Below are 27,674 nucleotides of genomic sequence, written 5' to 3'. Positions count from 1 at the left end.
TTTTACGGTTATAAATTATTTTTCATTTAATTTATTTATATTAATAAAGCCTTATTTATTATCTGTAATAGTTAGCATTTTCCGACGTAGTACAGATTACATCGATTGTAATGTCTGTCGTCGCTATCTATATTGAATCGTGTAAAACTGTGTCAAAATTTTCATATTCAACGTTAACATGAATACGGTGACGCACACAGGCACATCAGGTCAGTATATATGTGTGCCTGCTGCCTGGTTTATCTAGTAACTGGCTTATAAGGCTAGATTTCTCAAACTCATACTTGGTTTCATATCTCGAGATGGGATAATATAATTAATATATACAGTTGCAATTTCTGTCGAGAATTCTGGAGTTTGGAAGTTGACAAATTTATATTCTCGTGCCTCGTTACCTCTCCGCGATGGCCTTACACACTATTCTAGCTACGACTGACGTACTAATATTGCCGTGCCGTCATATTAGAATTAGGAAATAAATGCACTTGTGCTTGCAGACACACTTGTGCAGTAAAATACTTTCTACGCAGTTGAGTAGCTTCCGTTGTGAATGTTCATTCTCATACATAAATAAGTGTGTGAGTGCATACACGAATACGAGATATAAACAGAAAACTGACACCACTGGCTTACTTAGATTGTTGACATTCTCGAATGGCTCGAGGTTTGTGACGTGACGTCATCATACCGTCACCCGCCTCAGAGGAATTTCATAAGCATTGAAAAAGACAATTTAGATACCTATTAATATTTGAGTAATAATAATATTCCTATAGTGAGTGAATTTAAGACTACTTTATGTGAAAAATTATAAGCAGCTTTTGACCTCATAGAGATTATTCAGATAAATTTAAATTGTAAAAATTGGATCTTTATAAAATATTTCCGAATATCCATGACAACAGATACAGACAAAATAACAATAGAAAAAATCCTATTTATTAATTAACCGGTAACAACATCAGTAGATTGCCTAACTTTCCTTATTATATACTGTGGAGCTAGACCTTATAATAATGACAAGTGGGGCATTCCTATGAATCTTAGAATCTACAATTATCCCAAGAAATATGTAATTTAATTTAAAACAAAAAAATATCTACATTTGCAAAAATTACGTTTAATATTAGGCATTAAAATTTACTATTTATTAATTCACTTTTACAACTTTTCTAAGCGTTTATTTTTCAACGGTCTTTCGAACTGAAAGACCGTTGTACCATCTTCAAACATTACAATATCATATTAAAATAACATAAAGCTTAATTACACAATTTATACAATACCGTATTTTTTTTATAGAATGGGAGGGCGGACGAGCATATACCTGATGGTAAGTGGTCACCAGCACCCATAAAACATTGGCATTGTAAGAAATGTTAACCATCGCTTACATCACCAATGTGCCACCAACATTGAGAACTAAGATGTTATGTCCCTTGTGCCTGTAATTACACTGGCTCACTCACCCTTCAAACCGGAACACAACAATACCAAGTACTGCTGTTTTACGGTAGAATATCTGATGAGAGGGTGGTACCTACCCAGATGAGCTTGCACAAAGCTCTACCACCAGTATGATTATTTATCGCGTTTAATAATTTTGCAGAATCCCAGCTAATAGAATAGTAGTTAATAGTTAAGGCTCATTTACGTCTTCATGTAAGGGGCGAAAGCACTTTACTTGGTGGTAGGGCTTTGCGCAAGTCCGTCTGGGTACGCACCAACCACTTATCAGATATTCTACTGTCAAACAGTAATATTTCTAAAGGTTAGTGGCGCATTGGCAATGTAAAGGATGGTAAATATTTCTTACGATTGATAAATTAAGTCAATAAATATTCATGCTATGCCCGGGTTTTTCAATCGGTTAAAAGTCATGTCTTCCAACAACTGTGCCTTCTGGGCTTAGTAAAAATATAAATGTTTTATTCAAAAATATGTACTGACAATATTAAAACGTAAAAGTACCAAAAAAACGACTCAATTATATACGGCCTTTTTTCGTAACATAATATTTCTATCGCAAATTAATAAAATATAGATCATCTCATAAAATGACCCAAATAGCCGATGTCAAATTGGGATTAAATATATCTATATACATAGTACATATGTACTATATCGTTGAAACTGGGCCGCTCGAAATGTGTCAATATAGGGCAACCGTGTGCCGGGATTTCACGGTAGTTTTGTAGATAATAAAATATGTGGAAATGGTCTATATAAGAGCATATTTATGGAATTTCATATGTAACATATCTGTATATACTCACTATGTATATATTTATATTAAGGGCGTGCAATTTATATTAAGAAATATTATTTTTTGTAGGTAGAGCAAGTGGGCGATCTGATTGTAAGTGATCACCACCGCCCATATATATTGGCAGTGAAAGAAATATAAGATCCCTTACATAACCAATGCACCACCAACTTTGGGACCTTAGATATTATTTCCGTTGTATTTGCACTGGCTCACTGACCCATTAAACCGGAACACAACAGTACTAATATAAGTATTTATGTTTGGCGGTAGAATATGTATTAAGTGGATGGTATCACCCAGCCGGGCTACAAGACCACCAAGTAGTAGAATGAAATGTGATCGATTATTTTGTTGATATTATATTAAATTTAATAAAAATGTATTCAACATAATATAAAGAAGTTGAAGTTTCTTTTTCTTAGTTCTGAAGTGTTTTTTTTACCGATACAATGGTGTTTGTCTTTTTTTCCCGCTTGGTGGCATTTTACCGTCTGACCTAACCTAACAGGTTAACCTACATTTTAAGGTTTATAGAAACCCTTTTTTATAATCTGAATCTTATGTTGATTTTGAATATAAACAACTATTCAAAGTCAGGCTGGTTGACGTAGTTGGTAGCTACTTGCCTTTCACGCCGAAGGTTGTGGGTTCTATTCCCACCCAGGACAGACATTTGTGTGCATAAACATGTATATTTGTTCTGAGTCTGGGTGTAATTATCTATATAAGCATGTATTTACAAAAGAAAAATAGCATATGTAGCATATCAGTTGTCTGGTTTCCATAGTACAAGCATTGCTTAGTTTGGGATCTGATGGCAGCATGTGAATAATGTCCCAAGATTATTTTTTTTTATTGTAAGTCAATTATCTTCTTGAATAAATTCTATATTAATTTATCCTTACAAATTTTATTACACTAATTTCAAAAGATTTTTATCTAGAACATATATTTTTTTACCTATCTTTACTAACACTATAAATGCGAAAGCAGCTCTGTGTGTCTGTAACGCAAGGCTAAGCCTCTGAATCGATTTTGATAAAATTTTGAATATAGCAAGCTTGATTCTCAAGAAATGCCATAGCCTACTTATTTATCCGCCCTACTCCTCTAATACGCGGGTAATTACTAGTAAACTAATAAAGACAAAAGACGAATAATTGATTTAAAGCTCCTTACGGTCGTTAAAGTCAAATAATTCAGCAGGTCATTGTTAAGTTTCAAGTGACTCCTCCTAGCATCCCGTCTCGGGTCCATTCTCATTAATCATTAATGAAGTGATAACCTCTTATTGAATTTCCTTCCCCGTTCTTGACATTTCAACCAGTGGCTTGTTAAAATAAACTCAGTCTAAGGTAAATATTCTTTCAATACAATTTAATATTTATTAAATAAATTCAATACTTCGTTCGTTCGTCTTCGTTTTTCGTTTTTCGTTTGTGTAAAGATACTCTTTATCACGTTTTATGGATTTCACATAAGAATTTATACAATTACCTACACAAGATATAACGTACAATAATTAATGTGAAATACAACAAAATTCACGTTATTACTTTCAACCTCTATAATTTTAATATATTAAAACAACTGCAAAACTTTTTTTTAATCGATAGACTAATAAAGAAAAAATTCTATAAATGGAAAATAAAACATAAAGCAAAATATATTGAAGAAGGCTTAAACGTCATTTTACCACCAACCATACCAAAGCACCGGTTAGGAATTTAGATTCTACCGTGAAGAACTACCGTTCTAAAATCAAACATAACTCGGTTCCCCGAAGGTATCTGAATAATTCATATACGACATAAAATAAAGGTCTTATCTGACGGACAATGTTGCCAATCGTATTTTATGTGCTGTTCTTCACTAGTGAATAATACACGCAAATCTTATTAATTCATTCTCAATTCGCAGTGGAGAATACAGGACAAGATAAATTTTCAAGGCTTGTTTAAAATATAACTTTTTATGCGCGCTATATAAATACGTAACGGCCTGTGAATGTCCCACTGCTGGGCTAAAGGTCTCCTTTTTTGTGAGGAAAAGATTTGGAGCTTATTCCACCACGCTGCTCCAGTGCGGGTTGGTGGAATACACAGGTGGCAGAATTTCAGTGAAATTAGACACATGCAGGTTTCCTCACGATGTTTTCCTTCGCCGTATAAAGCACGAGATAAATTATAATCACAAATTAAGCACATGAAAATTTAGTGGTGCTTGCACGGGTTTGAACGCACGATCATCGGTTAATATTTACGCGTTTTTACTACTAGGCTATCTCTGTTTTTTTTATATAAATGTACTCAGTAAAAATGTTTTTTTTTTTTTTTTAACTAAAAATATAACAAGCAAAAATATTTTCTAATTTATGAATCAGTATTGGAAATTTTATGATATTTATGAAAAGACTTAAAAACGACAAGGAATATTTGGGTCAGCTCGGGTCACGTAAGGTGCAATTCAGACGAAATACTCGTCTAAAACAACTTTTAAAAAATGTAGGACTAATTTAAAGATGGGTATCTATGCCGCCGTTATCGAATATGTTATTTATAAAAAATATATCACGTTGAAGTTGTTGAGTTAAAACTGTCTAGTTGACAATTGAGTAAAACCTTCAAGGTATTGTTAGTAGTACTACGTACCCGTACTGGAACAGCGTGGTAGAATAAACTTCTAATCGTCTCTTAAAAAAATAAAGGAGGCCTTAGCCTAGCAGCGGGACTTTCGCAGGGTGCTATTTATAGTAGTATCATCGAGGTACAATATGTGCCGCAAGTCGTATCGAATAATAGCACGCCGGCTGTTAACTAAGGTTGATGTTGACTTTCAAATAAGGTTGGCTTCGATTGCTATCTCAAATATCTCATCAGTAATCAAGTTATGAAACTCGAAGGTCATGTAGTAAGGGTTGGTTGATTTGTCAATGTCGCAGATAGGTTGTGTTCATACGAAGCGGTGCCATTTGACCTCTGCACCTACTTATAGATAATCTTGGAACAAATAGGTTTAAAGTTGTATTTTTCTCTAGAGTTTACATTGTAACAAATGATTTAGATTTTTCGAATTTATCTATAAAAGAGAAAAAAGTAGATTAACTCTATTTGATTTAAAGTAAAGTAGCAGACGAGCCTGCAAACCAAATGATAATACGTCTCCACCAATGGGAAATTGGTAGTTTTTATGTAATCAACACACGCTTTTGAAAAAGGTTTATAATTTTAATGAATTTTAGCGATATCAGTTGCTAGATGGACATAGAGATCTGCAGTGATTTCTTCACTTTTACAGATTCAATGGAGGCTACATGTAGATATCATCATACAGATAAAATTTTCAGATCTTCCTCACCAACTTACTGATTAAAACTGTTTCATTAATACACATTATTAAGTCAAAAAAACCACTGAATGGTAATTTGGTGTATCATGTATTGTATCAAGAATTACGAGACCACATCTAATAATTAACCAAATCCTCCAAAATAAAGTTGACAAAAAATATCTTAAGCTGTTAACAGAAATGTATGTTGTATGTATGGTTTGGTGATTCTGGAGTATCGCAAACACATAAATTGTAAAATATTATATCGGAATGTTATCATAATAATATTTAATAGCTAATATTAGCACTCTTGTACCCCAGTAGGAAAATGTGATCGGAAATATAATACAAAAATACATATTACGGTAAACTCACTCACTCAAATGTGCTTTATACAAATATTTGTCGTTACATCACTAAAAACTAACTGTGATAGTGGTAGCTTTTCCTTTGACAACCAATAAATAAGCGGAATGCTCTGATATTGAAGAAAAAAAATTAAGTTCAATTCGATTTCGCATAAAAAATATTTAGCGTGGAAACTATTATTATGAATATAGAGTGAACGAAATAACTTAGAAAAGAATTTCATAAGAAGCATTATCAATTCATATCATGGAATCGTTTGCCGCTCGAGAAATTTCATAATACACAAGTTTGGAATAAACTCTATTAAATTATAAATGTGAATATAGAAAATAATTGTACATTACTTTTGTGTTTATTAGAGGATATGACCTTCATTTAAAAAAGTACTGTTTATGGGTGCTTAAGAAAACTTTGTCAATTTCTGTCCAAAGCTATGGGTGATATTTCAACTAATGAATATTGTATGATATTTTACTATTAGTACACATATATAGATATACAATAGCTGTTTAAATAATTACCATCTGACTGATGAAACTAAAGCTAATAAGTAGTAACACAAGCCCTACTCAGATTATGACGAAACGGAACAATTACTCGACCATATTATAACATGGCAAAACAACAGCAGATATTGTCCAAACACTCGAGCATACACATACACACACAAACACACACTCACGATATCGCACATTCGCATACATGGGTCTAAAGTTAGAATTGTATTATTTAAAATACTTTTAGAATGTATATAAAGTTTGAACAGGACCATAATTTGTCAACCTTATCCAAAAAATGGGGCCTCAACCACAATCAATATATAGTATATGTATATTTTTACGAAATAAATGCTAAAATATTATACGTAGCAATATGAAATACGAGTGCCATAGTATTAATAGAAGATACTGAAAAAACAGACCTGTAAAAAATTACAATTATACAACAAAAGAATTAGTGAGAATCTAATCAATTATATTTTGTTTTCTCTTAATTGGACCTGCTGATAACATTCTCGCCACCAATTAACGCGGTCCAACATTCCGATCACGATTTATACTATAGAAAAAATATATATATTTTTAAAGAATATTAGGAATGTATGTTTTTAATGTATAACTAATTTTCCAATTTATTTACCCCTCGAATTAGGCGTAAGGCTTGTGATAGGAGTGGAGACGACAATAGCCCAACGACAAGATACAACCTGCGATTTTTGCTATTGAAACATAGCTATCGATGCTTAAAATAATGTTAGAAATATTTTAGGTGCCGTTTTTTTAACTTTAGTAAAAAGTTAAGTTAATTAACTTTAATTTGAAGTGCATTTTGTTTTCTGAGAGAGACTTCACTCTAACGGATCCCTATGGCTATTAACAGCTAATAATGTGGTAGTTTCTGGGCATCAACCTGTACATACATAAGCATAAGAAAAGTTCTTGTTTACTAAATACTATAAGAACACGAAGATTGCAAATATCAATAGTAAATAAAGAACATTCCAAGATCTTGAACAAACAAAGTCCTGTATAATACAATTACTGTTTAATTTCAAACCATTCTCAGTTAACAAAGAAAACTAACAAACTAAAAACTCAAATGAGAAAAGTTCCAAGTGTCAAGTTATCGCTATGAACATTTTCACCCCGCCGTGTTGACCGACAGACATAACTTTTTAAGCTTATTTATTCCTATCCCTATAAATATAAATATGTAACCTCTTTCTTCGTAACTCTTTTTATAATTTTACAAAATGAATGATGAATAAACATTTTTCTGTTACCAGATTAATGAGTTTTGATACCAAAGTAACAATATAGTTTATTTTATTTATTAATTTATCAATGGGTAAAACAAAATGTCATTGTGTTGTTCACCGGATACTTTCTGGTCTGAGGTATTTTTTTCCGAGTCGGTAGTAGATTTTGTAACAATTAAACAAGCAAGCTTATACATTGAATAAGTTATGTTATTATCTGTATTCGCATTATGGGAAGTAAGCTGGACAAAATTCTTTAAAAACTATAGACTTTTATCCTCTAGCAATACTTTCGACTGTGAATAAATTTACTAAAAAAAAAACTACAAAGAAATTCGGATACTCTAAAATTTAAAAAAAAAGTATAAAATAAATAAAATGCCGGCAAATTCAGTAATTGCTACATGAACTTAGAAGGCTTTATTAAAAAGATTAAGTTTTAAAGATTAGTTGCATATTTTTTAAAGCAGTTCAAGCTAGTTTAAAAAATAAACTTATACTGAATACATTAGAATAGAATGAAGTCGTTATGCAGTTCGTATAAGTGGACGCTTTCATCCAAAGAAACTGGAATTATAAGAAATAAAAACCATTTCTTACAACGTAAGTATGCCATCAAGCATGGGAGCCAAGATGCTTTGCTCAACTACCCTTCAAAGCGGATCACAAAAATACTGAAGTTGAACAAAAGCCGCTTCGACTTCTCGAGGCCATAATTAAGGTATTATCCTGAAATATTAAAAAATATAACACAGTCTATATCGCTTTCGGCTATTTTGAGTTTATTCAAAAACAAGTTTTCTTGTATAAGTATAAAATAAAAAATCTAACTACATAAATAAATAAATACCCTGGGACATTATTCACACACGGCCATCTGATCCCAAACTAAGCAGAACTATGGAAACCAGACAACTGATATACTACATGTACTACTTTTCTTTTTATAAATGAATACATACTTATATAGATAATTACATCCATACTCAGGACAAACAGACATGTTCAGGCACTCTCTGTACTGGGTGGGAATCGAACCCACGACCTTTGGCGTGAAAGGCGAGTATCTACCAACCACGCTAACCGGCCCGTTAATTTACAACTACAAGTACGTTTTCTATGAAATAGATGTTAAGTTGTTTAATGTTTGAGTCATTTTAAAGCTAACAACATATGTAACTAACTTATTACATGGAATTGTATTTGTAAATATATTCGTATATATTTAGTTTATTGTCGAGTAAGCGGTCCTACAACTCTTTTTTACATAATTACTTCATTATCTTAATTTACAAATTAATTACAACAGAAAACAATGTTCCTATTTTACAGCGAAATAAAATTAATTAATTTTTACTCTTAAACATATCAAAGTATCCGAATTAATTAAGCTCGTATTTCAAGTATGAACCTACTAAATGAATATCATATATTTAAGTAAATAGGCTTCCTCCCCGTATAAGGTTCTTGGATTTCAAATTTTTAATTGTATTATATTAATATCCATAATTTTCAAGTATTAATAATAATAATAATTTATTTATTCAAGTAATAAGGACTCATATACAAAATTACAAAAAATAATAATAAAAAAAATAAACATTACTATCTACTACTTATTACAGGTTTGATTTGCTTGTCTGGGTGGGTATCATATACTCATCGGTTATAGAAAAGGTGAGTTTTTTTTTTTCAGCCTTTTGCCGTCCACTGCTGGACGAAAGCCTCCCCCATAGAACGCCAACCGTTAAGGGATTTAAGGGGAGCCGATAACAACCTAGGCTCTCTACCGTCAACCTCACCTGCTCGTGGTACATCCTGCTAATCAACGAACGAGGCTCTGGCGACCGAAATCGTGGCGGTATAACCACACAAATGCTGGAATCCGAAAATGCAAATCCTGATAGCGGGCAGCAGCGCTATTAGTGAAAGATTTCCAGCCACTGCGGTCACCAACCCGCCTGCCAAGCGTGGTGACTAAGGCAAAAAACCCCCTATGAGCGACGACAAAAGGTGAGTGATTCAGTGTAACTAGAGGCATACAGAATATAACGTATTTTTAAAACAAATATTGTAATTGTTGTGGCTACTTTAAAAAGCTTCACATGTTAGCTATTTTCACTAAATTGTTTTACATTTGTCATTAAAACATGTAGTAGCTACTAGTGGTCCTTAAAATAAATAAAATAAAAAAAAATAAAAAATAAAATAACATGGGATCTGATAGTTTCATTGATGGTGTATGGTGACTGACAATTTGCCATCAGCTGACGTATTTCTATGCTAGCCTTTCTTAAATAATGTAAAAATGCTTCCTGATCTCCCCCTCCCTGTTATATACAGATTTTTATTATATTAAATTATTATAGTATTATACAAATTATAAACACTGTAATTACAGGAACATGGCTACAACACCTAAGTTACCAAGGTTCAATGCCTATGGGTGGTAACCACTCACCATCATGGACCATTTGACAGCTTGACTACCTATTTTACACACATTAAGCAATATGTAAATTTTGCAATATTTTGGGTCAGAATTAATGTTGTCCCAACTCCCGCTCAGCGTCCAATTAAAATTTGTCAAATGTCAAATTAATGGACAACATGACATTACATTCACGGCAGCAGTTATTCTGTATGAACTCAATGTATCACAGACATGAAATATTGAAAATCAATTTACGGTGATACCCTGTTTCAGATAAAAATAATTATTAAATTGTATAATTATTACAATCAATGTATATCGCGTGCGGTGAGTTTTGTATTGCTACGTCGTATAGTAGTGAGTTTTTTTTATTGCTATCGGTAAGCAGACTGGCAAATAGACCACCTGATGGTAAGTGGTCACCACTGCTCGTAGACATTGGCACTGTAATAAATATTACGCATTTCTTACATCGCCAATGCGTCACCAAACTTGGAAAATAAGAAGTTATTTCCCTTGTACCTGTCGAACCGAAATACTACAAACAACAATAGTGCGGTAGAATAAATGATAGTTCAGCGGGCAAAAATAAACGAAGTATCGAAGTTTGCAAACAGAATAGCACAATTTATCTCATTTAAAACCCGAAGTTAAAAATGATTATGTAATCAATCAATAAATAATTAGAATTAGAATTAATAATATAAGTATTTTATATGTGTATTTAAAATAGCAGATGTTAAAGGATTTTCGTCTAAAAGTATAATAATAATATGCCTGTTTCATATTAGGTTACCTCACCGCTTCTTTCGGTCGTAGCCTAAAGTTATATCCCTTGTAACTTTGCTCAATAAACGGCTTACGAAAGGATAATAAATTATTTCGAACGGCTTAGAGATAAGACCATTCAACCATACAAACTAATACAGATACCAATAATAATGTCCTCCAGACCGATTTCGGCCATGGCGGCCAATATCAAGAGAGATTAGCCAACTACGCAGGAGATTTTATAGTACACAAGTGTGTGGTGGACAACAAACACAGGTGCATTCTCTATTCCCTAACTCTCATAATCCGATGGGACGGCAATCCGACACGACCGGAAAGAGTTCAGGCGCAGGACCAACGGCTTTACGTGCTTTCCGAGGCACGGGAGTGTACACACTTCTAACTTTCAGACTCCGGGCTGCTACTGAGAATTTTCTATCGAGAACTTTTTATCGGCCCAACCTGGGAATTGAACCCAGGACCTCCAGGTCTGCGGCCTTATATCGAACCACAAGCCAACGAGGCAGTCATATACCTATGTCATACACATTAATCTATACATATTATATATAGAGAGTTCCAATATCGTAGTTTCAAGTAACATTCAATTTATTCTAATCGCATTGTTTAATCTTTAATTACATAAGTTTTTAAAAGCAGATAAATTTCTTTGAATTTAATATTCAAAATCAATAGCACCCTCATTGCCGATTCGAGAGTTAAAGGAGCGCTCGAGTAAATCTCATTTACGTCGACACTTCAACCCACTTCGTTATCTTGAACGCATAAGCCTTTTGGTAGAAATGTGAAAATAGCTTGGTATTTTTGAAATCAACGATAAACGTTTATTCGAGAAACGATTTATTTATTCGATAAGTGATGGAGTGTCAGCAAATGAGCAGTGATCATGTTAAGTATGATGTCTTTTCGCTAATATTATAAATGCGAAAGTTAGTATATTTAGATGTTGAATTTTGTGGTTTTTTTTTCTATTTAAGTAGTGTTCGCCCTGTGAACCCAAACAGCCTGTGAATGTCCCACTACTGGGCTAAAGACCTCCTCTCCTCTTTTTGAGGAGAAGGTTTGGCGCTTATCCACGCTGAAGCACGCTGCTCCAATACGGGTTGGTGGAATACACATGTGGCAGAATTTCAGTAAAATTAGACACATGCAGGTTTTCTCGCGATGTTTTACTTCACCGTAACACCGCACGAGATGAATTATAATCACAAATTAAGCACATGAACATTTAGTGGTGGTTGCCCGGATTTGAACCCACGATCATCGGTTAAGATTCACGCGTTCATACCACTGGGCCATCTCGGCTCTTCTCGCCCCGTTAACATTCGACCATAATCTTTATTGAATATTTGATGAAAACATATATGAATTCACTTGTTTCAAATATAATTTATGATACTCCTATTTCCGTATATATTTTTAATTTATAACACTAAAGCGCATCAAATGCGAACGAAATTAATTTTCGACTAGCGTAATGTACGTAGCATAATTAACAGAATATTAATGATCATGACAATTATTTTAAAGGCTTTTATTTAACCTGACATGTTTGATATATGTTGGTTAAATTTTGCTAATTAATTTTAAACAAGTTTCATTCAACCAATTGAGCTGATATTATTCAAACACTTGGGTCTAATGATAAAACAATAAAGTGTACTAAAATTTATTCGTTTATATACATTGATTAATGAAAAGCTTCGTTTTAAAAATACTGTTCTTTTTTTAAATTATACTAATTAAAAATTGTTTTAATAAATTTTTGCACACAGAGTAACAACGCCATTATATTTTAAACGTTAGATAATAGTATAAGAATGGTTAGAATTTGGTGACCTGGTTCTAAACGGGCCAAGGTACATTTTTAAATGAAATGTTGCCATTATCCGAATCATTTCAAAAATAATCAATTTATTTTGTTCAAATGTCACAAGCTTTGCATTCGTAATAACCAACAATATCACGAAAAAAGCGTATATTATATAAAACAACCCACATCGTTCCAAATAGTTTCTATTCTGATGGTGATGCCACAGAATTGTACTATTAACGAACGTTATGTTCTAGACATTTTTTAACACAATAAAATTACGTCACATTGTAATTATTTGGGTCAGTGGGGATAATTTTAAAATACAACAATGAGTATGCTTTAGCTGTATCTAAAATACAGTAACATACATGACGTTATGTTTGAAGCGCTTATTGACCGTAATGACTGTGATATATAATATATCTGACATAAAAATTAGTTACGTTTCCACCGCGATCAAATGAAACTTTTAATTGGGTAACATATTAATAGGAACGCGCTTGAAAATATATTATATAAATTTTGAAATATAAAAATATTATTACAATATACACATTTTTAAGCATATAAAATAAATAACCACATAAATTAATTCATATTTTAAAAACTATCTTTGATGACATATTTTATATATTTACGTAACAAAACACATGACGTCACAAATATAAGAATGACGCATGCAGTTTTCAGTGGCGTCCATCAGACGATCAGATTCCTGTTAATATTAAGATTCCTCATCGATGAAATAAACGGAAAAATATTGTTACGATTGACTTACTTGACTTGTTTTGAATGAATGGAATAACCAATTCATTCTATTAATGTTTTTTTTCTGTCATTTTAATTCATTCATTCAAATTTAATGATGCTTAGTTAAATATTTATTATTTAATTCGATTAATATTTAATTAAGCATTAATATTTACTTCATAGTTTATATAATTTTATTGTTGTTATTAAAATTGACACAAGTTTCTATTCCGATAATAGTTATAATTATAAAAATTAAATATTAATTACGATATTACTTTACTATAAATACTTTTATACGTTTTCATTTTCGTTATTGATGAATATTTTATGTATATTTATCAACATTATATTATATAATATGCTTTTTAGTAAAATAATAAATTAGTAAAAAGAAGATTCGATCTATATGTTTTCTAATAACGTTACTTTTTAGAGTTTTTTTATTTAATATTAATATATTTATATGATTATATTATTAATTAAAATTACCTTCTTGAAACGTATACTTTTCAAAATTTCATAACAAAGGAATTGACTTGCGTCGACTACGTTTATTTTGATCATTTTTAATCTTAAACGAATCCGAGTATAAAAAAACTCATTAACGATAACCTTATCGTTGAATCAAGATATAATCTTTTAGATAGAATAAATCATTCGAATTGATTCGAATTTGAAATAATTTAATTGTGATTTAAATTAATATCGATTTTGGTATACTTTTTTTATGTTGAAAATAAAGAAAATATGCTGCTTTTTATTATTAAAAGCAGGATTATTTTATTATAACTGACGGCGTTACAATTTATTATAACTTTTAATATTTTTATCAACATATTTATGTAAAATAAAATTATTAGTATTCATAATATTATTTTTATTATGATCCTTTATAAATTAGTAGAATAATTTTTTTTTTCATATACTCACCGAAGGCTGCATGGCTGGCGGACGGCCAGCTGTTTTCAACTTTAGTTCGCTATTTATACGCCTCGATTATCGATTTTGCCCGGAACAGTTACGTAACTTACACACGCCACGGGAAAAGATTTGGCGCCTCTGACGCTACCGGCTTTCATAAGATCTTGCACATTTCGATATTGTAAAGCCTCTTTATGTATTACATACAAAATCAAATATATAGATGTTACTTAAGATGAGTGAGCCAATTGGATACTAGAATCTAAATGGAAGGCAAGAATTGACTATGAAATACTTTTGTACACAATTGACGGGTATCACTGAAATAGCTTCGACATTAAATACACCCCAAACACGACTGTGCTCAGTGGCGCCACCGAGACGACTAGCCGTGGAAAACGGGCGACTGCGCGGCTTTCCTCGCATACATAGAAATAACACAAACAAATCAATGCAATTTGTGCTCTTTATTAAAGTATTAAAGCATAAATTTAACTGTCACGGTATCCAGCGCAATGAGTAGGTTCTACGACAGTCGTAGTGAGCTGTATTACAAAGTGATAAGATTTTTATTCAGTAAATTAGTAATTTAAATAATTTTGTCGTATTTTGATGCTATCATTGTCCCAGAATTAAAGGTAGGAACAGACATGTAGGCGTCGGTACACTTTACAAGAAATTGTATACGATTAATTGCAACACGTTATTGCTTCGTTTCAAACATAAAGTATATTCAAATATAACAAGCTATACCCGAGGATTCACATTTGAAAACATAATTTTAATGATGTGCTAGAAATCCGTGCATTACAAGTAAAAACTCTCATACGCGACGCATGCCGAGAGACATAGAGAAGAATATAAACTCACATTGTAATGTGTTTTAATAAAACATTGTAATATTAATAATAAACAGAAAATAGTTTTGCTTGCATTTATTTTAAGACAAATAGTTAAAGAAAATATTGTTTTGCAGAAATATTTCCTCATTTTTTCATTTACTCTAACTGGTGGCAGAGCTTTGTGCAAGCTCGTCTGGGTAGGTACCACCCACTCATCAGATATTCTACCGCAAAACAGCAGTACTCGGTATTGTTGTGTTCCAGTTTGAAGGGTGATTGAGTCAGTGTAATTACAGGCAGAAGGGACATAACATCTTAGTTCCCAAGGATGGTGGCGCATTGGTGATGTAACCGATGGTTAACATTTCTTACAATGCCAATGTCTATGGGCTTTGGTGATCATTTACCATCAGGTTGCCTATATGATCGTCCGCCTTCCTATTCTATAAAAAAAATTAATAGTAATCTTAATATTGATGATTACGCAGCGAAATATTAAACAAAAAACATCTATATAAACATTAAAAGGTAGTTAAAATATGACAATAAGAAGCAAATCCAACAAACTTGTAAAATCATCGTATATCGATTCGGGGTCTACACTCAACGCAATTGAATTGCTACGCGCTACAAATTACGTAGCAAAATGCTACACACGTAATTTGAAACAAACAAAAGATTACGGAAATGACGTAATGATATATATACGTTTTATGATAAAAATACATTCGACATTAACATATATATACGTTTTATAACAATAAATTGTTAAATTATTATTAATATAATTATGTAATTTATATCTTTGTGTTAATGAGTTAATATCGTAACATAATAGAAATAATAAAAATCATGATTATGCTTAATGAGAAATTCTAGAAATTTAAAAGAATACTCATTTAGCCGTTTCCGTGATTTCTTCCTAATGTCACGTTATATTTTATCTTAAAGCTGGCGAGATGCCAACGTCTACGGCGCCCCTTTGACCTTTACAGAGTAGGAGTGAACTAGGGACGTCGGCAAAATTTATCTTTATCCTATTTAACTGAAAATTTACAGCTTATAATATGTATTAATAAATACTATTAGCGACTTATAAACAAATAAATATAATTATTGTCATTAAGTTTACTTTTGAAGAGCTTATTAACCCTTATTACTACGCTATATAATATACTTATATATTTAATTATATTGATGATTATAAAAAAACTTTCTCGGTTGAGTTTTATACATTTACGTTACAAAACAAATGACGTTGACGACGAAAAAATATTGTTACGATTTGTGACTGAATATAATTATTGGGATTTGTATATAAATGTAAAACAATTATTTCATTATTATTTTTTAATATTGTATGAATTTTCTTTTAAGATTAATAGAAATATTCATTTAGTAAGCAGATATCACAAATTTCATATAAATCAAAACTCAAGTTTCTGACTTGAAACTTCTGTTTGAAATAAGCCAATCTGTAATGTATATATTTGACTGTCTCGTTGGTCTAGTTGCTTGATGTAAGGCCACAGACCCGGAGGTCCTGCGTTCAATTCCCAGGTCGGGTTAATAAAAGTTATTTGGTTTTTCTGTCAGAAAATTCTCAGTAGCATCCCGGAGTCTGGAAGTTGGAAGTGCGTACACTCCCGTGCCTCGGAAAGCACGTAAAGCCGTTGGTCCTGCGCCTGAACTCTTTTCTGTCTGGAGGACATTATTATTATATATTTACATTATGAAGGCTATACGAAGCTTTTAGAAAACTATCATAACAAGGGTACTACACGTATTTTTAATAATATACTTTTCAAATTATAAAACTATATATAACAACGAGAGCTATACAAGTGGAAATGGCCACTGGGCCATCTCAACCATTGTACTACTGGGTACAACTCGTAAATCTTAACCGAAGATTGCCGGTTCAAGTCCAGGCAATCACCAATTAATAATTGTCACATGCTCATTTTATTATATTCAATTCCAGGAAATCCGTGTTTCTCGCAAATTTTGTCACACGTGTGTCCATCGACACGCATTGGAGCTGCATGGTTGTATAAACTCTAAATCTTGAAAGGAGGAAAGAAAGCTTGAACCTAGTAGTGGGACATCACCAAGCTATTATTTTTACTTACTTTTATTTCATGATCTATTTATATGTTTCTTACATGTACATAAAATTCATACATATTTTACCGGCAAGCAGGAATACTTAGTAGTTATTGTGTTCCGGTGTGAAGGCTGAGTGAGCCAGTGTAAATACAGGCACGAATGACATCTTAGATCTCAAGGTAACATATTGTCATTCACAATATTCCTTAAAGTGCCCAATGTCTATGGTGGTGACCACTTACCATCAGGTGGCCCATATGCAAGTATGCCTTCCTACGTCAAAAAAAAATATATAATATAACTATTTAGTAGAAAAAATACTTATTAATTCAGAAAATTTAAATACTTCTTACTTTACTTTTCTATTCTGATTGGAACATCACAAAATCAACCAATGCCATCTAGTGAGTAGTAGACCAAACTATAACATCGGAAGGAATCTAATTATAACTCAAAACTTGACAGACAGATGGCGCTGATCATTCTGCTTCCTACAATATTCAAATACACAGTAAAAATAAAACTGTATAGCAAATAGTATTTATGGGGATTCTTTTATTAAGACTTATATTTTAGGCCAGTAAAGTGCTTTCTATAGGGCTCTAGGTACTCCCCGTTGTCTCGTCTGTGTAGTATGTATAAATAAGCATATCTCTTCATCATGTCCATTCGTGGACTCGTCAATTACGATTTCCGAATGTTAAATTTTTTTTATTTTTTATTTTTAACGTCTTAATGTATTTAACATTATCATATATGTATATATATGTATGTATATATATATATATATATATACATATATGTATATATATGTATGTATATATATATATATATGTCTATCTTTTTAAACTTTTGTTATAAATATTAAATATTCAATCAATGCCAAGCTCCTTACCGTTTCTCCTCAAAAGGACATTTACAGCCTGTTACATACTTTACTTTATTAAATAATTTCAGTATTTGTTGCCAGAACGATTCAAGTTAATGCATTTAATTTGAAAAAAAACATCATTATTTTCTGAAGATTTAAGTATTATTATTATTACATAGGAGAATCTTAAATAAGTTAGTTAAAAATAAATTACATTTGTATTCAAATCTTTATTTTCTTCAATATTTTTCATTATATTAATTCTTCAAATTTGTATTTCACACAACAATATTTATTTCAATTTATTATAAAAGTCATACTGTGCTTTCAAAGTTGTAGTAGTAACAAGTTTTATCAAAGGTAAATAAAACCAGAATATTATTTTCAACTGCGCCCTAATTGGCTATTACGATATTCCGAAACACATCCTTTATTCTTTATAAAAGAATACTATTATGTTAAAATAAAAAAAACCTGAATATGGAGAATTTTTATTTCTGTTTTCCTTTGAAAATGCGTTCGTTCAGAATAAATAATAAGTAACAAGACTGTGCGATGGAACGCCTTCGCTTTTTTGAAATGAGCTACAATTAAAATTGTTTAGATATTATATTATGAAATACTGTTTATATATAATTATTGTCTATATTTATTTTATTTTCTACTACGAGTAGAGAAAATAAAAGAAACGATGAAATTAGTAAGCAATTTTAGTTGTTATATAAAAAAATGGAATGAAGATTAGATTTTTAATAATACTTTTCTTTTATAAAAAAAAACAATATAAAAAGTTTGTATTGGAAAATAAAAAAAAATAAAAGTACGTAATCATATAGTATCGAGGAGTACAATACATTCAGCCATATTTAGTATGGGGTGTTTATGGGTGTCAACTGAAAATCTACGTAATTCGATGGGTGTTCCGTAACAGATGCGGTTATGTTCGATTATTATTACTGTGTTTATTTTATTAGGGTTCTTTTTATTGTACTTTACCTTGGGTCGTATATTGATAGATAATATTACTTTATTTATCTAAGATAATTAATATCTTTATACAATACAAATCTTTAATCTACACTTACTTAAAAAAGTTTTCATCATTATAGTGTGACCCAATAATGTTTTAAAATCTAAACAATTCAAAAATCAATAATAATTAAGTATATCGACAAACATTACAATTGTACTCATGAGTACTGTTAGGATCATCGGAAATTTTATAAAAACTTCACACTTCGTTCCTGTCTGTTAAACACTCCTCAAACCAAACAAAACAATAACAAACATTAAGTAATCGGATTACGAACAAAAACCGTAAACATTCTAAATTCAAACCAAGTGTCAAACACTTAAAGACATAATGCTTCGAAATCCTAACCCAATTTAGCGACGCAACGCGAAAAAAATTACCCTTACAATTTCATTGTGTTCACACCATTTAATAGTATGCATTCTTTTGTTCCTTAATATATTGTATTAAGGTTAAATTTCCCTTGTAGTTCGATTGGGGTGAGAGTCTTTTGAAAACCGTTGACTTATGTCAATGAATATCTCTCATTGTTAAGGAAGCCACAATAGCTAATGCACTCATGATCTTTTCAACAATGTCATCTATACTAAGTACGCGATCGAACATTATATTCTGATTGAAAACAATATGTAGTACTTATTGAATATTGGAATAAGGATCATTTTTGTTTGCATATAAATTAGTGGTAGTAAATAGAGATTGTTTGTGTTGGAAGTAATTGAATATTTGACTTTTCTAAATCGTGTGACGGGGCGAGGCGGTGTGACGAATCTTTGGACATTTAATTTCGCACAGCTTGATGTTGAGAAAGCGGAGATATTTTTGCAATTGAATGATTTGCGAATTGAAACATTTACTTTTACGTACCAAAAGAATAAAATATTCTTTACTCAAGTAGGCTCTTAAAGACATTTTACTTGTCTCCCGTGTCAATTAAACTAAGAATCGATCGATAAATTTTAAGAAAGTCAAGAGTTTCTTATTTTTAATATTAATGTATTCTGTATAAAATAACTAATTTGATCTAGGAATTTGTTATTTATTACGCATAATTATTTAAAATATTGCATGTTTTTAAAATATTAAAGTAATAAGAAAATGTAAAGTACATAAAAACACATTAAAATAAAAATTTACATGACATACATAGCCTCACTTACAAGATTTTTTTTAAATAAAATTAAAAAAGCAAAAGTACAACATCGAAAGAGCTACAGATTTTCTAATATCCTAAAATACATTTATTTACAACTAACTGAGCAACATATATTTAATCTTTTTTTTTTTTTATTTTAACTTTAAATCTTTTTAACAAACAACGGTAAATTATTCTGTAACTCAACTTCCTCAAACCTTAAGCTTAAGGTATTTTATATTTAATCCTAGGTGCCGGTAGATTTATCTTATAATATCTGCTAGTGCCTACCGTTCACTGTACGTGCTGACATCGTATATAACCCCTAACCTGAATAAGGTGCTTTAAATATGGTTCCACAAGGAAATTACATATCAATTTGCGAACAGAAAAAAAAATGCAGTTTGATATTTTTTAACGAGATGAATCATAAGAGGTCTTACATTGCCAATATAAGGAAAACATCTATAAGGTTTTGTTGGTATAAAAGTTATTATATAAGTTATAAATTTTAACTTTTATTGATAAGAAAAATTAGCTATTAAATTAGTTTTTTTTTTTTTTTTTTATATCGCCGGGAGGGCAAATGACTCTACTCCACCTGATGGTAAGTGGTAGTAGAGTCCAAACGCGACGACGGCCAGTACAGACGGGAAAAACGTTCTGCACTAGCCGCCTTCGCCTTGCCGGCCCGCAAGATGCCTCTTCACGCCTCGTTTGAAGGAACCCGGGTTGTAAGAGGAGGGGAATACGTGAGCTGGTAAGGAATTCCATTTTTTGGAAGTGCGACAAAGAAAGGAGTTGCCAAATTTCTTTGTTCGCGATGGAATTGATGTCACAGTTAGGCGGTGACATCGAGAACCAGCCCGCGTGGACTTAAGAAGGAAGGGGGAAGCAGGAATTAGAGAGAATAATTCCTCAGAGCACTCGCCGTGATACAGTCGATAGAAAGCGCTCAGTGCTGCTATCTCACGACGCAATTGTAAAGGTTCAAGGGTGTTTGTGACCTTTACGTCGCCAATAATGCGTACGGCACGTCGCTGCAACCGGTCCAAGGCCTCAAGTAGGTACTTAGCGGAGCCATCCCAAAGGTGCGAGCAATATTCCACGCAAGACCGTACCTGTGTTTTGTACAGCAGGCACAGTTGTTGTGGCGTGAAAAAGCGCCGCACCTTGTTCAGAACTCCGAGTTTCCGTGAAGCTGTTTTTATAACAGCCTCGATGTAATCCCTTGGACTAAGGTCGCAGCGAACGTCAATCCCCAGCATGGCGATTTTGCTTTGCATCACCAGCGGAGTACCACAGAGGGAGGGAAGAGGGGAAAATGTTGACTTTTTCGCCGTGAGAGCGCATACCTGTGTTTTCTTGGCATTAAACTCAACAAGATTATCAGAGCCCCATTTGGCGATGAGATCTAACGTCCTATCGAGTTCAATGACAAGATTCTCCCGCCTCTCCTCAGTTTCCGCCCGCCCAGCCACTGCGCGTCCGTGGTATCCACCATGCACTGTACTATCATCTGCATAGCAATGTATGTTCCCAAGGGAGAGCATATCATTGATATGCAAAAGAAAGAGTGTGGGAGATAGCACAGATCCCTGGGGGACCCCAGCATTCACTACATAGAATTGTGAAGCGCAACCATCTACTAAAACACGAAGGCTACGCTTGTGTAGGAAGCTGGCAATCCAGGTGCATAGCTGAGCAGGCAGACCATATGCCGGTAGCTTGGAGAGAAGACTTCTGTGCCAGACCCTGTCGAAAGCCTTGGAGATATCGAGGCTGACAGCCAACGATTCTCCATGCTTGTCGATAGCTTCACCCCAGAGGTGTGTTACGTACGCTAGAAGATCACCTGTGGACCGTTTTGGTCGAAAACCGTACTGACGATCATTAATTAGACAGTGATCTTCTAGGTAATGGATCAGTTGGTTGTTTAAAATCCGTTCCATCACCTTACAAAGTACTGAGGTGATAGCTATTGGCCGATAATTTGCCGGGTCAGACCGATCCCCTTTTTTGGGAACCGCTTGCACATTAGCTCTTCTCCAAGCCTCCGGCACACTTCCCGAAGAGAGAGAAAGTTGGAACAGGCGCGTTAACACAGGAGACAGCTCCGCTGCGCACTTCTTCAGCACTATGGCTGGTATTCCATCGGGACCGCTAGCTTTCCGTACATCAAGTGATTGCAGCTCCGCACGCACATCACGTTGCCTGATTTTAATGTCAGGCATCGTATGGCCACATGCAGGTATTGTAGGTGGCAGTGCACTACAATCATCGATGACGGAATTGTCGGCAAAGAGTTTAGCCAGGAGATCAGCTTGCTCTTGCGGACTGTGAGCTAGCGATCCGTCCGGATTTCTGAGCGGTGGCAGCGAAGGTTGGCAGAAATTGTTTTGCACAGACTTGGTCAGACGCCAGAAGCTACGGGAGCCCCTAGGATGCGAAACAAGGTCATGACCAATCTGTACAATGCGCTGTGCATCCGCTCTCGTGTATGCCTTTCTACAGGACTTGGAATTTTTATTATAGTTTGCTTTCAGTGAGTCAATGTTAGATGCCCCGCTAATGCAGCCGTTGATCCACTTGCGATATGCCGCCTGCTTAGCTGATACAGCATCGGCACATTCACGAGTGAACCAACGGTTACGCGTACTCCTACTGACGAGATCTGAGCTAGGAATGTAGTATTCCATTCCCAGCATGATCTCGCCAGCAACAGCAGCGGCACTAGCTGTCGGGTCATTCCCACTGAAGCAACGTTCCTTCCAAGGGACCGACGCATAGTAATCGCGCATACCGTCCCAATCCGCCGACTTATAGTGCCAAACGCGACGTTTGCATACCGCTAGTGGCGGCAGCTTGGCCTGTGGCACTCTGGTAGAAATAAGGCTGTGATCCGAAGAGCCAAGAGGAGCCTGAACCACAACCTGATATTCCACCGGGTGAGAAGTCAGCAGAAGGTCCAGTAGAGAAGGTGCTTGCCCATCAATGTCTGGGATCCTGGTGGGCTGATCAACCAGTTGGGTCAAGTCATGTGTGAGAGCAAAAGCATGAGCAGTCCTTCCAGCATGGTCAGTTTTGAGGGATTTCAACCAGGATTCGTGGTGAGCATTAAAGTCCCCCAAAAACACCAATTCCGCGTTAGGAAATTGCTCTTGCGCAGCATCTGCCACCCGACTAAGATGGTCAAATAGTCGGCTTGTCTCCAAGTCACCATTGTGGGATCTGTAGAGGCACACGTAGACTCGGCTCTGACGAACCAGGTCCACACGTACCACCAACATGGAGAAGGAGGGGTCCTCCAAGCAGCGCAGTCGGTGACAGCAAACATCCGTCCTGACGAACAAGCATACTCCGGCTTTCGCTTTGAAGGATTCTTCAAGCGTGTAGCCGGGATAATTAAGGTAGCTGGTATCGGCAGGACGGAGTATTTGTGTCTCCGTGAGAAACAACATTGCTGGCCGTGCTGTCTCGAGATGGTGGTGGACAGCGTTGAGGTTAGTGTGGAGTCCTCGGATGTTAGAGAACTCGACCTCAAACAGCGAGGGTATGGTGGGGGTGAGCACCGCTGTACGACCGTTATTTCTTTTTTGTTGCGCCATTTGGGAGAAATTAAATGGAAAAGAGACGTGAAGCGAGCGATGTATTGCCACGATAGGGATGGGCAAAGTGTGGAGGCGTGTTTCCCCAAGTGGTTGCCAAAAGGAAAAATACACTGACCCGCCGGACGGAAGGGCCCCCGAACCCCCCCGGAAGTGGCCGCCGGGACCCCACCTACCGGTCACCAACCGGCACGACGGTCCACCCCGAGATTATGCGTGGCCTGGTGGGGCAGCCTCACGAGCTGGTTAGGCACGCTCGGGCCCCTGTACTATGCCACGGGCGGCCAGCGGAACAGCCGTTTCTTCGGGTCTCCCTGGCCGGCAGGTCAATACAGTTTCCCCCGGCATTGGTTCAACAGCCGTCTCCAACCGGACCAACACCCATCGCGGCAATACTCGCTCGGGCTCTGGCTGTACGCTGGCTGACCTCGAAACGCGGCTGCAAGCCACTTCACGAGTTTTTCACCATGCGTACGGTGGTAACAAGCCAGGCGGATGTTAGCATCCTACCACCAGGTGAGCAGATGGTCGCTCAGATATCCCTTAGTCGCCTCTTACGACACCCATGGGAAAGAGAGGGGCAGTGAAATGTATTCTTTCTCCGTCACTGCACGGATAAAATGAATAAGAAGTAAATGAATAAGAAAATACATTACAAATAAATAAATAAATACGAAAACTGTTAACTAAATGCAATTTCAACAATAATTGTATATTTAAATATTTTCGCTGAAAATAAAAATATTCGTTTTGCTGTAAAACTAAGATTAGTAAATATGAAGTGATTATATTTCGTAACTATTTTGTGAAATTTATTTTATATCTATGCAAGAATTGAAATTTATTTTGATACAAAAACCCCGATGTTTTGGCCCGTGTTTGAGTTTTTCATTGGTATATTGTGTGAAGCAGATGCGCAGAAATCACCTTTGTTTGTAACCACATGTGACAGCCGCCGAAGTATTATATGTAATTTATATATAAATCTTAGAAGAACCATATTGTTCTCGAAAAGGGTACATTTTTGGTATTTACTATACGTTTTTATTTATTTAAAAAGTTATGTATCCGTTACGAAATGCATTAAGATTAACCACCAGTAGTGCTATTTCTAGTTCTTATTTTTAAAAATTCACCGCGAACCACGTAGATTTTTTCACGTGACAATTCTATAGCGTTTAAAATATCGTTATGTCGATACTAACGAGTAATACAATATGTTAAGTTCCGCTGTATTATAAATTGTATTTGTCTACAATCAAGAAATAATTAACTTACTGATTTTGCATACATAAATGCTACATAATTTACAGTACACTGTATTCTGTGAGTATAAACTTAAAACTCAAGACGGAACATGATCGTGAAATGTCAGAAAGTGATGCTACGTTAATTATAATAATAACATTTAAAGGTTACACGCATGACAAAAGTATATCAACGTAAGCCGTTTTTAAACATTTTACGAATGAGATTCAAAGTTAGTTCTTACAGAATAACAATATTGCATTGGTCTGTATTAATTTGTATTGGAATATAACGCATCGTACCCGTACTGTCCTACAGTTACCGTGCTCGTATATATTATTGATGATATAATATAACAGAAAATAGAATGTAACAAATGATAGCCAACAATGGGGTGAAGTGGCGCGGAAAGTCAGTGAGGTTGACCGACGCCGACGCACGTGTTTCGCGGGGGATTGTGGATTTATTGCAGCCTGCGTTGATTCTAACATAAAAAAAAAATCAAACTTGATATAAACTGTAATAAAATTAATTTATTTGTAAAAAAAAAACTCTTAGGAGTTTATAAAAATGAAACATAATAGTCTTATATTGTCGTTGTACGGTAAGCATTTATAACGCCACGAGACATTTTCACTTTACATAATTACGCCCTATTCACTTTACATAATTAACTGTAAAAATTAAGTGTATTACATTAGTTACTTTATATTGTAAAAGTATGACAGCCTCGTTGGTCTAGTGGCTTGATGTCAGGTCGCAGACACGGAGGTCCTAGGTTATATAGGATATGGGTAGTTGGCTAATCTCTCTTGAGATTGGCCGCCGTGGCCGAAATCGGTCTGGAGGACATTATTATTGTTATTGTAAAATTAATTAGGATTGAATTCCATGCTTTTTTCGGTAGAATCTACATTCCGAATCGATAGTAGCTTTGAATTTAATATAATCTTGTAAAATAACCATTCAAAGGTCTTCTTGAATAATGTATATATTTATTTCGTTTGAAATAAAATAATGTTAAAGTTACAAATGGTTGACACAACTTACTACACTTGGTTCCATATATGAAATATATCTACTTGTGTAAGGTCGTAAGTAACAATTATGCTAATTACTCACACTTTTAGGCTCTCAATAGCCTAAAACTGCTATTTCTCTTTTAAAAATAATTAAAAAAAAAAAAAATAATTATAAATAAATGTATCAATCAAATTCTGCTATCCAGTACATTAGCTTGTCTTCAAGCCATTGTTCAAGTCAATCCATTGAAAATAAAGATTTCTAGCTCGAAAAAGAAAAAAGTCTTGTTATAAAGGTGTACGTGTAAATTACATTGCATTTTACATTCGAATTAATGTCTTGGCTTAGTGGATGGGCTCGGCTATTGGCCTGGTGTAAATGTAACATTAAGGTTTAACGCAAGTGAAACCGAATGGAACAACTTTTTTATGAGCCTACTTACCTTACTTCGCATTGATTGAATAAGGGTCTACATATATTGTTTATATCGTAACACATATAACTTTGTTGGTTTACGTAGCGCACGCTATTAAAGCCCAGACGCCATGTTTTTTCCGACATCTTCAACAATCATCGTCACCTTTTAGCCAATTTACATAAAACCTTAATATATTATAACCTTCCTTATAAGCCATGTCATTCTTTGCAAAAAAAACTGCATAGAAATCCGTTCAGTAGTTTTTGAGTTTATCGCATTCAGACAGACAATGAGACGCGGCGAGAGGACTTTGTTTAATAATATGTAGTGATTTTTATATTATATTTATATACATTTTATTACATATTTAATTATTTATTAAGCAGTTACACTATCAACTTGTCATAGTTTAGTTTAGTTATTAAGTAACATTGAAAAGTAAAACAAAGTCATACGTCTTTTAACGTGTAAACAACGTTGTAACTTTTGTACACAAAAGATCGATTACGTTTTTTAACTTTACTACTGGCTTGTGAAATATATCTATATTTTTATTTTCATCTTATAAAGGGTTGAAGCGATTTATCTCAATATGTCGCCCAAGCTTTTAAAGAGAGGAGCTTGCCACCAAACACACTATGATCGATCGGCTCTTTTTGCTAACTTTTTACTATGACTGACGTGATATAGGTACCTATTTAAATTAGTCTCATTATACTTCTAAACGTCAAAAGTATTATTGCAAAACATTTTATTTAAGCCCATTCGAAACAAAAAAATATAACTCGTGTTTCTTAATCCAATATCGGTGGTTTAAATACTTTCAAGAATCACTGAGATTTCTTAAGAGATCCTTAATTTGTTTATAATTTATCATGCTAAAAGTTTATCCGCCATATTGGTGTGGCATAGTGACATTGCTCCAAAATGGCGGAGTCCGAGAC

The 27,674-nt window shown here is 34.0% G+C and overlaps 1 protein-coding gene across 1 annotated transcript in view; it reads right to left on the bottom strand.

Annotated features, from left to right (window-relative positions):
* The window catches only part of LOC126778121 (probable sodium/potassium/calcium exchanger CG1090), a 34,510-nt gene extending 19,704 nt beyond the window's left edge, over positions 1-14,806 (bottom strand). The window contains exon 1 of the mRNA XM_050501520.1: positions 14,453-14,806. Within this exon, the coding sequence (XP_050357477.1) occupies positions 14,453-14,464 (12 nt within the window). The 5' untranslated portion in view covers positions 14,465-14,806. The remainder of the gene's footprint in view (positions 1-14,452) is intronic.
* Between the last annotated feature and the right edge of the window lie 12,868 nt (positions 14,807-27,674).

This window comes from Nymphalis io, chromosome 25, assembly GCF_905147045.1.
Source record: "Nymphalis io chromosome 25, ilAglIoxx1.1, whole genome shotgun sequence".
Classification (NCBI taxonomy): Eukaryota; Metazoa; Arthropoda; class Insecta; order Lepidoptera; family Nymphalidae; genus Nymphalis; species Nymphalis io.
The sequence above is the reverse complement of the archived record's forward strand: the minus strand, read 5'-3'. Positions and strand labels throughout refer to the sequence as shown.